The following is a 14,027-nucleotide window of genomic DNA, read 5'->3' as shown; positions in this document are numbered from 1 at the left end:
GGATGAGAATTTTGAAATCAAGGCGTTGCTTAACCAGGAGCCAATGTAGGTCAGTGAGCAAAGGGGTGATGGGTGAACGGGACTTGGTGCAAGTTAGGACACGGGCAGCAGAGTTTTGGATCACCTCAAGTTTACGTAGGGTAGAACGCGGGAGGCTAGCCAGGAGTGCATTGGAATAGTCAAGTCTAGAGGTAACAAAGGCATGGATGAGGGTTTCAGCAGCGGATGAGCTGAGGCAGGGGCAGAGACGGGCAGTGTTATGGAGGTGGAAATAGGCGGTCTTAGTTATGCCGCCCCCTACTAGCAAACACAAACCAGTTTTGAATGCGATTTACAAAAGATAGTAAATTCAGGGTACTTTCTGCCTTTCAAATTGGTGACTATGTACACAGGATCTCTCCAGAAATTATTTTCGGACTGGTACCAATTTTGTCATGGACCATTATAACCTATGTTTGGACTTGCACTGAATCCATCCTTGTTGCAGTCATTTCATCCAGCCCTTTTGCCCATCGTTTACTCCTTCTGTTCTTTAGATCTTAAAGAGAAACAATTTTTTTTTCTAGATTTACATTGTTAAGCAGTGCAACTGAGAACATCCAGTCTTAATTGGAAGCCCCACTTAGTCCTGCAGTATGGAGTCCAAATACCGACACCAAATTATGCCTGTGGGCTTCAGTATAATTGTGGTATTGGTAAACTGCATTGTAGCAGTAATGAGGCCTTCTTAATGGAAAAATGCAATAATTTTCACAAGATTTAATTGTGCCAGCCATGTAAAATTTAAATGGGTATTTAGCAATACTGAAGGTGAAATAAAAAAGTAATGAGGTATTGTAAATCTGTACCTAATTTTAACTAGCAGAAGTAGCTGCCATGCAGGATAAAATATCTGTGTATTAAAGTTTACAACACATCAGCGTTACCACACCAGATTCCAACCCTGTGTACAATATTAATGTCCATATGCATACACAACAAATGCAAACATACAAAACCAATAAGAGAGACTGGTAAATGATGACACATCAAAGCTCTTGGAGGCTGATGTTCAGAACTCCGAAAGCTACTGTTTTGATAGGGGCTCTGACTGTTCGTCACAGCCCCAATTAATACAGTACGAGCTAATTTCCCAGTGGCTACAAGTATATTTACAAACTACTCCATAGCACTGTATTTAAGCAATCGCTAATTGCTCCTAATGATGGGTTTATTTTCTGTTCATCTGATTTAGAGTTCAGCTAATTTAATTGGTGGAGGGTTAGACTTTCCTGATGGGCTGAAACAGCTAATGCATTTTGATGATAGCTGTTAATTAAATTAGCATAGATTATTAGGCACGGCTCCCCATCTCCAGGGACTAAGTAGATGCATTTGTAAAAGCACAGCTTTAGATAGGGGCAAGACAAATTAACCATTTAAAATTTAAATTTTTTTCCAAAGGTTTAGCAGAATAGCAAAAATGTTTATCACTGAATAGCAAAATAAGACTTTAGGAATGTATTAGAAGTGTTCACGATGTTCAGTGTTGCAATTGTACAGCTGTCAGTGGGGCACCAGTTATAAGAGTGAAAGGTGCACATCACAAATGAGAGAAAGGTGTAGGGTTATTTTCTGGTCACACATGGATTGCTTTTGGTAGTGTCCCCCACCCCCACAAATAGACTGTGGGGAGGGGTCAAGTTGTCAGGCAAAGCACACGATTTGTATACTTGTGAAGGCAATCATTAAAACAACTTAGCAGTTCTTCAACAGTTTTTTTCCTGTAGGGGCGTACATTAGTTATTCAGATGAAAAAAAAATAGAACAAAAGGCATTTGTGTGGTAGTGGGGTGATGGAAATACACGTCTGTATTATTCGTATGACATCTATAGGAAATGTAGACTCCATGCCCTGCCAGAGCGCACCTTTTGATATTTATTCCATCCAGCAGCAGGGCAGTGATTTCTTGGAATTAAGTGATGGGTCATTATACTTTAAACACAGCAGAGAGGCATAGACTGGCAATTAAACAGCAATAGCTGACACTCACTTGTGCCACCTTGTGACCCTGTTAGATTGAGATGTTAGAGCTTCGGGGCCCCTCAGCCTAGCAAATTGGCTGAAGGTGCTTCTCCTGACTAGGGCCCGCTCTGAAATGTGCCGCCTTCAAAGAGATCAGCATCATGTATAAACCATAATGTGGGTTTGTGGTGGTTCAGAAAGCTCAGGAAAATTGAGCTTGGAAAAGATGAGAGATAACAACTGCACAGGGAGAGGAGGGGGGGGGGAATAATGACAAACTAGCTGCAACTCAGAGGCTGTTTTTTTTTTTTGCAAGGGGGGGGAAAAAAAGCATCCCACAGCTCACACATAAAACAAAGCCAGGCAGATGACATGCAGTTAACAGAAACATGTCAACAGTGAAATAAAGTGAGAGTGAACGTGATAGAAGCCCCAGAGACACACTGGAACAAAAATGAGTTTGTTCGTAACATGGCCTGCAAGTTTATGCACATCATTATATTCTGGCTTGCAGCCATAAAAGCAGTCAGGATTTTTTCATAATTAGCTGTTTAGAATTTTTAGTTTTTACAACGGAATATAATATATATATTATATATTATATAATAAAATGTAGTTTCCTTGTTCAGTTGCAAGAGCTATACCAAATTTCCAATATTTTGTAGATAGTGTGGAAGTAATCACCTTATGATAGATTGACATTTTATAGTATCCATTAACTCCTGAACCCTCGTAAGTCTCTTCAGGTAATGAAATGAATGTAACCACTTCATCACGTGAAGAATGATACTCTTGAGGTTTTGAAAGCTCTAGTGTACTATAAAATACTTCACCTGTGTACTGTCTTATGTTTGTATGGTATTTGTAAATGGTATTTTCACTGCTCAATCACTCTGCTAACATTACACTCTAGGAAAAAAAAGTCTGCATCTGTCAGCTAACACAATGTCAGCCACCCACATGCTGTGTAATTGGACAGAAATGTTCACTCCAAAATCATTTAACTATATTTTAAAATAAAGCAGTAAATATATAATTATTATATTTATAGGAAATGATTATGTTGGTTTGATTCATGATCTTGGGGAAGATTTTGGTGTACCACAAATTCAGCCCTTCTCAATAAGGTTAGAAATTGTGATTTGACCGAATATAAATTTGGACAGGTGAACATGCATTTGTTGGCTGTATGCAAAAATTGTCAAAGGGGCCAAACCAAAATTGTTCTTTGAAAAGGCCTCTTCGACAGAGTTCTATAAGGGAAAATCTTTGAATTTATGTAGCATATATTGTATTTATACAATGTATATGTTGTAATTTTTTGTTACTATATACTGTTGACAGTCTGGTAAAGTTAGACTGACAGTTGTGTAATGATGAGTCATGCTATGCTATTAATTACAGTAGCCACATAGAGTGATTGTGACAGCTTGTACTTGCTTATATATCAAATGTGTGCCCATCCCTCCCGTTCATTCATTTCTGTTCTGTTGATTTACACAGTTTTCTCTCTGGTAGGTTCCCCCCACACATGGTTCCACCACACCACAGTTTACACACGACGGGAATTCCCCATCCGGCCATAGTCACACCAACTGTCAAACAAGAGTCTTCCCAGAGTGACATCGGATCCCTCAATAACTCGTAAGTTTTAATATTTGTGCAAAAAGCACATCATTTTATCTTAATGTGCAACTAGTTCATACCTTTGAAATTTGTAGTCCTGTTTGCCATGATAAAAATTCTTTCAAAATTTTAAAAGCATGCGTGTCTCTGTTGTCTAGATTATTAAATGCTGACTTCTCCCAGTTTATTATAACTTTGATCATTTTCATTTGGTTTTAATACTGAATCATTTTTAGAAGAGAAATGATCACTTCAGTTTCACTGGTGAAGTCAGTAACTGTTCTTATTCTTTCAGAAAACATCATCAGGATGCCAAAAAAGAGGAGGAAAAGAAAAAGCCACACATAAAGAAACCTCTGAACGCGTTCATGTTGTACATGAAGGAAATGAGAGCAAAGGTAGTAGCAGAGTGCACGCTGAAAGAAAGTGCGGCCATCAACCAGATCCTTGGCCGAAGGGTAAGCAGTCTAAACCATCGAAAATGACCACTTCCTAACCTAAAGTACACAAAACCAGCTTGGAGATATAATCGTAGTGATCAGGGCAATCAGTCAGTGTAAATTTTTACGCTGGCCATCAACTATTTTTCATACAGCAAATCAGGATCAACACTCTTTAGAGATTGGAAGCAAGTGTTGCCGATAATAGCGAATGACACAACATGTGCCATTAATCTGCTATTTTAACAATGAATGGTTTAACACCTCCATTAAAATACCATGGAGAGGAATGTCATACAGACACCGTAAACACCTGTCCAGTTTTATTGCCCTCTATACTAACCGTAACTTTTCAATTTAAGAACTCTCTCAACTGAATTGATTAAAAGTGATGCACCATAATTCTGAAATGCTTTAGAGTATGAGTTTTTTTCTTGATTTTGAAGCTGTGTTCTTATTTTAGTTGAATCGTTCCCCTTGCCCTCCCTCAAACACTTAACAGTGTAAAGGTGATGATTCTCCTGTCTGTTTTACAATAAATTCTAGTCTGTTTTTTTTGTTCGAGTAAGTGAATCTATACAGACACAGCATAGTGTTAATGTTGATGCTTTTCATTCTATTGTGGTATACAGCCCTGAAATTTTATTAATGCATTAATCTTTTCAGGCATTTTTATACACAAGTATATGGATTTAATTAATGTGTTCTATTTCTCCCTTATCCTACCCTGTTTGTTCTCAGTGGCACGCTTTGTCTAGAGAAGAACAAGCAAAGTACTATGAGTTAGCCAGAAAGGAACGGCAGCTTCACATGCAACTCTACCCGGGCTGGTCAGCACGAGATAACTATGTAAGTTCCATTCTTGAGCACTTTCCCTGCTCCCTCCCCCACTCCTCTTTTTTCTCTCCCCTCTACAGGCCCAGTGGTGTACACTTCATACATGTCAGTTTAATGTTACAAATAATGATTAGGGTGAAACCGACAGTGCCCTGCCGTCTTCAGAACCTTGTGCGTGCCACAGAGCTGTCCTTCATATTGCTTTTGTTTCTCGGTGCTGATCGAACAGAGCATTTAAAAAAATTCTTTTGAGGTGTTTTGATTCTGATAGGTTCACAAAACTACGCCAAACGGACAAACTGAGCTTGTGCTTTTTTCACCCCCCACCCCCCATCTCCATTTTTTTTCTCTCTCCCTAATAGGGCAAGAGGAAGAAGAGGAAAAGGGAAAAACAGGCGGGAGAGACCAATGGTAAGTAGGCAGCAATTATCTTCCATAATAGAGGGCACCCTTCACATATCAGAATAACGACATTTAATCAGATGAAACCATAGCTGCTGCTAACCATGTTTTATAACATAGTTAATTACAATACTATGTATGCAGTTTAATTTTATGGCTGGTTTGCCTTTCCAAGAGCGATAAAGTAATCAGTGCATGAATTATAGACATTTTTAATGCTCGTTTTTGTAGAACTTTTTTTTTAAATAAAAAAAATAATTATTATTGCATTAGCTATTGTAACTTAAAATGTTTTAAAGCTTATTGTAGTGTGTACTTATTGTCTTGTATTGACATATTAATTTGGGCTGTACCTGTTTTCTGATGCATCCTTTGTGAAATTAGCCTTACCCGCTAGACTAATCCCATTATCCTACTTTACATTTGCCCTCGGAAGGCATGCATGTAAAATTGACCCTGTTGTCCAGATCCTTTTGCAAAGCACTTTAACCTTTTAGCCTGATTCAAGCCTAACCTCCTCCTTGCTGGCACTAACCTGCAGGTTCTTTATTCAGTCCACTTACTTCTTTTTGTGAATTCTAATTAAAAGCTACTCTAAAATAATGCAAATTTGTATTGCCACACAATATATTGGTGCTTTTTAAATGGGTGAAAAAAAAATACAGCTGTGATTTTAATACGTTTTTATGAAATTAGAGGGCATTACTGATCACTGGTAACAGATAAATTGATTTATTCCTTTTTGTTTTCTTGTCTCTCCTTCTTCCATTTCTGTCTCCTCTGCTCGCTTTCTTCCAATTTGTTCAGATCTGAGCGCTCCTAAGAAATGCCGAGCGCGCTTTGGCCTTGATCAACAGAATAACTGGTGCGGCCCGTGCAGGTGTGTATCGTTTTCCCAGGTTTGCTATGGTTGGTTTCAGCTGGGTTTAAATTGGTACTTTCCCCTTCTTGCTATCACTGTTTCAGTGTTTCGATTGGACGCTGATAACCCACCCTTGCATCTATTGTTGCTAGGCAGTGTGAATTTTGTTTTTTTCAGTGATGAGGGGAGAATGCCAACTTGGCCAGCTAAACCACTAGCTCTGGCTGAGATGTCACATCCAGTGAGCAGTATCCTCCATTTGCTGTTTTTGTTTACTTCATGCTAACAGATGCAAATACTCCAAAGAAGTGTCGGGCATTGTTCGGGCTAGACCAACAGAGTTTATGGTGCAAACCTTGCAGGTATACTCCCATTAGGCCTTCCGGAATTAAATATGCCCTTTACTGGATTTGTAGTGCATTCATGTGACTTTCCTGTGCTCTAATGTGCTAATATTCTATAGCTTATTGCAGATTTTTTTTTTGTTTTATTTTCCTTTCTTTTTTTTTACCTGTTGCCTTTTATTAGCAGCATTGGTCTGTCTCCTTGCAAGCACTGTCCACCTTTTTTCCCCCCTTTCCTGGCCCTCCCCAAACAGTGGTTGCGATGGGCCTGTGACCTTGTGTCGGAGATTGGTGCAGTGAAACCTAGGACAGAGGAGAGAGAAGTTTTGTTCTTGAAAACTGGCTGTAACTACTAACCACCCATGGTCCATAAAGATCTATATATTTATGTACATATATATATGTGTATGTATATGTATATTTATATATATATATGTACATATATATATTTTATATATATATATATATATATATATATACATATACATATAATAGTGTAGAAAATTCACCTGGTATCTACTGAATGTGTAGACATCGCAGTTCTAAGTGCACAACATGTACTGATATTCTTCTGTGCATGAGTCCATTTTAGTCAGTGAATGTGAAATTTCAACATATAGAGCTACTATTTCATTTATAGAGAATGTTACCTTATTGATAAAATAGTCGCCTCTCCTGAATAATTATCGCAGCATTGTACAACAGATAAGTTTCCAAGAAGCAGAAAGGTGTTTGTGCACTCCAGTAACTATGTCTTTACATTTTTATGTATTAATCGCCAATTTATTTTTAGTAATTGGGCGTCATACCAGCTACAAGCTCGTTCAGAGGAAACTTTCATTTTCAGGCGAGTGCAAAATCTGTTGGAATATTTTTTTTAAGTAACACACAATTAAATTTCTCTTTTTTAGTTTTCTTACAATTCGGTTTAACTAAACAAACTCAGACATCAAACGGTCAAAGGCTTATCCACCACAGCTAATCTGGGTACTCTAGAACTTTTCAAACTACTCGGTTGCCAATTCTCTAATTCTTGGGACTTGGCTGGGTAGAGGGAATAAATGTTTTGTCCTGTTTATGTACACCTTTCCCGTTGACCGCATTTGGTTAAATCTTATTTCTTTGTCCTGACACATGCAGTCTTTGAAGTGGGAATGTTGTCATGGTAGGTATTTGTTTCTTCAAAGTTGAAACTTTTTGTTTTTCATATACACGTGGTGCTCGATCGCTCTCTCTCTCTCTCTTTCATACTTCATTTCCCCTACTTCAGAATGTGTTAGTCTCTCTAACCCCATTTCGTTATCAATAATTGAAAATATAAGATTAAAGTCTGCTGACGTAATGAGGTTTACAGAGACTGTGCACTTGTGTGTGTCCCTTTTTAGCACTGTCTTTATGTTGGCATGTATGTTAAGAGTAGCTACCATTATTCTATAATCATGATCTTAAAGCGTAATTAAGATACAAGTATAATTGTGCTTCTGACTGAATGCCATGATTAATAGATACATTTTTTCATTGCTTGTTTGACTGTGTCATTTCTAATAAATGGTGCTCAAATTAAAAGTAAATGTTATGTAAGATGCAGCATGGACAATTGCCAAGTGATGGACGGACATCAGTGCATTACTGAACTGCTGCCAGAGGATTGTCGGTTGATACTGGAAGGATTTGTGTATTAGCAGCAGTAAATTTGAGACTGCACCGCTTGTGGCTAATTCCTTATAGAATTTTTACCATTTCTCTGAGCATTTTGGCTATAATGCACGGCTTTTGGATTTATGAATTGGTTAATCCTTAATTAATTGTGATATTTGAAACAGTTATTTTTTGCATTTTTAATGGGCTAATGCTTAAAATTATAATGCAAGATACAGTGTAAAGAGGAATGAGTAAAGAATCCACGTAAACAGTTATGAATGGGATTCTTCAAATGACCTGATTGCATGCTTATCTTTAATACTGCCATTAGCTTTATATTTAGTGGTGCCCCTTTCTCATTTTAGATGTCAAGTTTGTACTTGAGGGTTAGTGTGCTGGATGGGGGAAGTTTTCCTAAAATTGGTTTAGAAATTGTTTTGATGCAACATTTTTTAGCCAGACTCTAAGAAACGTGGTGGATAAACAGCTCTCCAATGATGATTTCAAATAAAGTTTTGGGTTTCTTGACACCATTTTATCTAATATTTTCTTTACAATCCTACAATTGCAAAATAATAGGGATGAGTATTCCAACTTACTTGGGTAATCTAAATTCACTTTAAAAAAAGAAAGAACTATTTAATTCCAGTTTTCTTCCCTTTCACAAAAGCATTGACTCTTTTACTGGGTGCGGTTCCCAGAGTGGCAGTTGCCCTCTGGTGCTGCATCCAAGTGGTCATTCTTCAACCATGAATCTCGACAGTGAGGGTTGTGGGGGGCACCACAACTGAGCCCAATCCTTCAGCAACGGTCACTAGATGGTGTTCAGGAGCAGGACCCCTGATTCTTTTTTGGCCCTTTCTTGAACTAGGCATACTGAGGCATATTGTAGTGACCCCCCTATACTGCCCTGGCTGAGGTCAACTAAGTCATTACCTACTGGGAATTGAACCTGGGACCTTGCTGGCCTGTGTGGCTCTCTTAATCATAGCTTCAATCTGCAATTTTCCTCAGTTTAATTTGGGAGAGGCAAGAGTTTGTTTTAGCAAAATATTTTACTGTTTTTATTTTTAATTGAGACATTTCTTGGGGAGGGGGAGGAATGTTTCAGCTCATTTCTCAAAATGTTGCAGCCAACAATTGGAAAGGTAGTTCAACTGAATGTAATTAGCAGTGCGTTTTTTTTTGAGATTGCAACATCTTGACAAAAAGTTGAGAGATGATATAGATAGAATATTGGCACCAACCTGCTGTGCCACAGAATCGTGGGAAACATCTTTGCACTAGTAATTCCTCACATGCAGAGCCCACAGTTGGGATGAATCAATCAAAACTGCCATTGTGAGGGATGCACATATTGGCATCCGGAGGCACAGGCCAAGGCACAAACCTTGCAACAGGTTGCCTGACCACCCTCTTGAAGAATGCTGCTGAGGGGGGAGGACAATGTTTAAAGGTGGGGGTTGGGATTAAAATAATTTTAATCTGCTGCAATGAAGTAACTTTTGTGGAAGCCAAGTGAAATTCCCAATACATTCGTGCCATGGTTTCACAATTCCTCACACAATTCCCCACACCAACTCTCTTTGTTGAGAAGGCTGGGCACTTACCAGCAGGGAAGCAGAGTAAATCAATCACCCTAATGTACTTCTGTATGCCCACAAGCACCAGGTCAGGCAGATGATTTGGAACTGACCTGAAAGCCAGTCTGTTGCTCAGTGTCATAAGGACATAAGATCTGTGATCCCAGGAGTCTCCAAATGGGAGAAAATAAGAGGGATTATTTCCAGAACTTAGAAAACCCAAATATTTCCTTCATTTCCCTGGAAGGAGAGAGGGATGTAAAATTGACACTCCCCGGCTGCCTACTTAATTTATTTGGCAGAGTACTGGGAACATGCTGTTGGAGGAAGGTTTGTGGCATAGAGGTGGGAAATCTATTTCCAAAATGAAGGGAGGAGGAAAAAATAGGAAGTTGGAAGTATTGACATCTGAAGCTGAAATTGCAAAGGATTCAGCACACTTTGTTGCCTGTTATCATTAATTTTGTGTGACTAACAGTTGATGAAGTTTTTAAAACTTTTTTGTCCCCACGACTAGTTACTGAGGAATTATTTATTTTTAATTTGAACTTTACAATGCTATTGGTGTACCCACGGCAACTTTTTTGAAATTTCTGAAGTTGAATATCCATCTGCAGTGCACTAATGCCGATGAGCCCCAGGCACCTGCGTTTGTTTCTGCTCAGGTTCTGATCTAATATCTTAGTGTGTATCTGTAGATTGTTGTATATTTTTTCCAAGTACAAATAGTTTCTGGGAGCTGTATTTAAATAAACTGCTCTTGTTATCAGGAAATAAACGATGCATTGTTTAAATACAGCTTCCAGAATGGTAACTCCTACCTAGGGGCCATTTACCCTCAGTAGTTCAGGGGTTGAGCTAAATAAAGATTATTTGTACTTTACTTGCCATTGACTGGCAATTATTTTCATCTGAGTCAGTCAACAAAGCCCCTATTCATTTGGCAATTACCTGGTTGTCGGTGTTGCATTTTCCCCCCTCTGTTTCGAGCCCACCAAGTTGGTCCTTTCACCTCCAGCTTTGTTCTAATACAGCATGACGGGCTGCTTCACTTGCATGTTTCTGTCCGTTACACTGCCCTTTTGTCTTGGCGAACCTTGAGTTTAACTGCATGCATATGCTCCAGTGTAGCATGTATTTGACCTAGCAGGCTTCTGTGGCTTGAACTCTCAAACTGTCTCACTGCATCTTACCAATGCGGGCCCTGAATATATTTGACAGACTTTTATGGGCGTGAAGTTCTACTTGGGCTGTAGGTTTGAGGTGTCATTTGTAACGATAGAAAATTTTAAAGTTGAATTATATATCCCCTTTTGGCAAAATGCAGGATAAAATCAGATTGTTCATACTGTGAATACTAATACATTTTCTTCTATATTTGTAGTGAAAATTGAAAGAGGCCTACTAATAAATACTACATGTTTGCAAATTTTATTTGGTGGTTGAACTATTGCTTGTTTGTAAAATAAACCAAATGTACTCTAACAATAATGAATCCTTGGCCAAACTGGTACAGGAATCGTGAAGTACAATAAAAGCCTTCTTTCCTCTCGCAGATAGCTGGCGTGAAAATGACGCACACAAGGAAACCTATTAATGAAATGTGAACCTTTTTTTAATCAGCCAAACCTTAATTGACTTTCGTTTTCCATTGCAGACCATTTAAAGAATCAGCCACAGCCTGCAGGCCATAGAACCAGTTATTCTTGTTTTTTATTGTGTTTTTTTACTTTGCATTTTCCATGGTTTCTTGCTCCTTTTCTTTCTTTCATTCTTTTCTTTAGTATTTTTCTCCTGTCATCCTCAATTTGGTGTGGTTCTTAACAGATGAGCATGAAATACTGTAATTTTGTTAGTAGTTCACACATCAGGAGGCTATCCCTGATTACATTTAAACAAATTTGTAAATCCCTATAGATGTGCTGGCTTAATTGGGCCTTGCATTAGTTATTAATGTTTCAAGTGTCGTGGATGTACTCTTGTTGCCTGAATAAGATTACTTTCTTTGTTCAAATAACCAACTCCATTAGTCTTTTTGCCCTTTATTTACAGATAAATCTTTCCCTGTTTCTAGGAGAAAAAAAAAGTGCATTCGCTACATACAAGGTGAAGGCAGCTGCGCCAGCCCACCCTCTTCAGATGGAAGCATATTAGATTCTCCTCCCCCTTCTCCTTCCATGTTAAGCCCTTCTACAGCAGACTCTGATCCACAGACTGAACAAATGCAACCTCTGTCACTCACAATGAAACCTGATCCTTTGGCCCATCTTTCCTCACCATCTTCTTCCTCAGCCTTGTCGACAAACTCAGCACTCAAGTCCAGCACAGTTTCAGCTGTTAGTTGCCAGAACGGGGCGTTAGAGCACCGATCCATCACCTTACACCAGTCCACATCCTCGTCTTCATCGCAGACTCGACCTTCGACTTCATCCATGTCAATTGTCCATTCCCACGGTGCTTTGCAAGAGACACAGTCCCAGCCACTTTCACTTGTAACCAAGTCTTTAGAATAGCTTTTAGCATAGTCGCTGGTGTTCTTTTTATTTCATTTGTGCCATATGGCTACATGTTAGTAGATGTTATGGAGTGCATTGGTCAATATTTGACCCATTGTTATTTCAAGGTCCTCTTTGAATATGTAGGATAAGCCTTGAGAGATCCTGCCAACCTCTTGTCAACCATTGCAAAACTTTGTAGTGTTCATCACTGTTATGTGGTTCTTACTGGGTGGATTCTTTACTAGTAAGAGACTGATATCAAATTCAAAGAAGCCCTTGTGGAAGGAGTTGGCTACGCTGTATTATTTGTATTAAATAAGAGCTTGCGAACCAATCATTTTACGTCCATTTTATCCTTAAGGGCACAATGAATGCAGTGCCACCTGTTAATTGTGTGGAACAACTTTTGTGATGTTGCGTGTTATTGTTTAAATGTACAGAAATAATGGGGAAAACTGTGTTAATATGCATTGTTCCATGGCGTTGTTTTTTGGGGGGGTGCAAGAAAAGAATTACAACGCTATAGGACCAGTAGTATTTATTGCTTTAGAGATGCTTGTTGTATCATGTATGTTGTCTCTTTTAAATATTTTTCATTTCTTCAAACAATGTATAAAGTTTTTTTTTGCTTAGTGTAAGCATCTTATATATGAAAAGATTCATTTGTTACCAAGGATTTAACTTTTTTTTTCCTCTGTTGTGATACATGACTGTCACCAAATGGATAATGTTGTGGCGTTGTAAAGAACAAAAGTGCACAAAATTGCTGAAAAAAAAGCCATTGTACAAAAGAAAACTTGAAAGCAATTGGGGGAGGGGGGAAATGTTTTTTGGAATAGCACAAAAAAAACCACCTGATCACCCATCTAAAGCCCTATAGTGGACTGTAGCCTCAACCCTGGAATTGCTTAACCTATATCCTATGTATGTATTCTGTGCCAAACTTTTAAAGGTTGATACATCTTCCCTCCCCCATTTTTGCTGTATTTTGGTCCTTTTTAGCTGTGAGGTAACATAGGTATGTATGTAGTTTTAATGTTGCTGACTAGTTTAAGCTATAACGCAATGTGTTTGGTAGCTATTGGCAAATCATCCAAAAAATCTTATAAAGCAAAGCATTGAAGGGTGAGAATTAATAAAACCCATAAGGGCCAAATTTTCTGTACGTTGGGGAAATTACTCAAAACTGAAACTGCCACTTTTTATGTACACTACTATCAGTAGGTATTTAGTAAATTTTAAAATAGGCATGTTGATGTTGCAAAGGCTGTATACAACTGATGAAAAAGTTCATTCATTTGGTGCCATTGTAGTAGAAATAAAGCAGTTGTATAGCTGTCTTTTTTTCCATTTTACTAAGAAGCTGATGACCTTTTGTGAATACTCTCAATGTTTCCTAACAGCTGTGATGTTCCTGTTCTGTTTTTTGCTCCTTTTATTTTCTTTTCATTTTTATTGTTCTGAAACCATTTTTGTAATGAATCAATGTTCATGCTGTACAGTATCTGTAGCATGCAGTTCTGGATTAATAAAAGCAACTTAGTATGTGCAGAGAATTCTTGTGGTGTTCGTATGCTCTCCGTCGCAGCTGCGTGAAGAAAGTGGATCATCAACTTGTGACCTGAACCGTACCAACTTTTTAAATAAAAGTCAAAATTTTTGCCTCTGCCAAGTTCAGATAATATGTGGCACAATGCACTCCCAGATGTTGGCATTGAAGTGTTGTAGATACGGAGTTATTGCAGAGAACATGTTCCTGATGGACAAAATGAGTTGACCTCTTCAGATA

At 38.4% G+C, this 14,027-nt stretch overlaps 1 protein-coding gene across 16 annotated transcripts in view; it reads left to right on the top strand.

Moving 5' to 3' along the window:
* Positions 1–13,794, top strand: part of tcf7l2 (transcription factor 7 like 2) — a 153,733-nt gene extending 139,939 nt beyond the window's left edge. For 4 of the 16 annotated variants that reach the window (XM_085994490.1, XM_085994481.1, XM_085994484.1 and 1 more), the window contains 7 exons: positions 3,509–3,649; positions 3,927–4,089; positions 4,813–4,920; positions 5,271–5,319; positions 6,118–6,190; positions 7,310–7,363; positions 11,815–13,794. In XM_085994490.1, the coding sequence (XP_085850616.1) occupies positions 3,509–3,649; positions 3,927–4,089; positions 4,813–4,920; positions 5,271–5,319; positions 6,118–6,190; positions 7,310–7,363; positions 11,815–12,253 (1,027 nt within the window). In that variant the 3' untranslated portion in view covers positions 12,254–13,794. Of the gene's footprint in view, positions 1–3,508; positions 3,650–3,926; positions 4,090–4,812; positions 4,921–5,270; positions 5,320–6,117; positions 6,191–6,461; positions 6,535–7,309; positions 7,364–11,792 lie in introns of all 16 variants that reach the window. The other 12 variants (XM_085994497.1, XM_085994496.1, XM_085994482.1 and 9 more) reach the window with 11 other exon arrangements.
* The last annotated feature ends 233 nt before the right edge of the window (positions 13,795–14,027 follow it).

Source organism: Somniosus microcephalus, chromosome 8 (assembly GCF_052327205.1).
Source record: "Somniosus microcephalus isolate GS21.2 chromosome 8, FLI_Smic_1.0, whole genome shotgun sequence".
NCBI classification, from domain to species: Eukaryota; Metazoa; Chordata; class Chondrichthyes; order Squaliformes; family Somniosidae; genus Somniosus; species Somniosus microcephalus.
The sequence above is the reverse complement of the archived record's forward strand: the minus strand, read 5'-3'. Positions and strand labels throughout refer to the sequence as shown.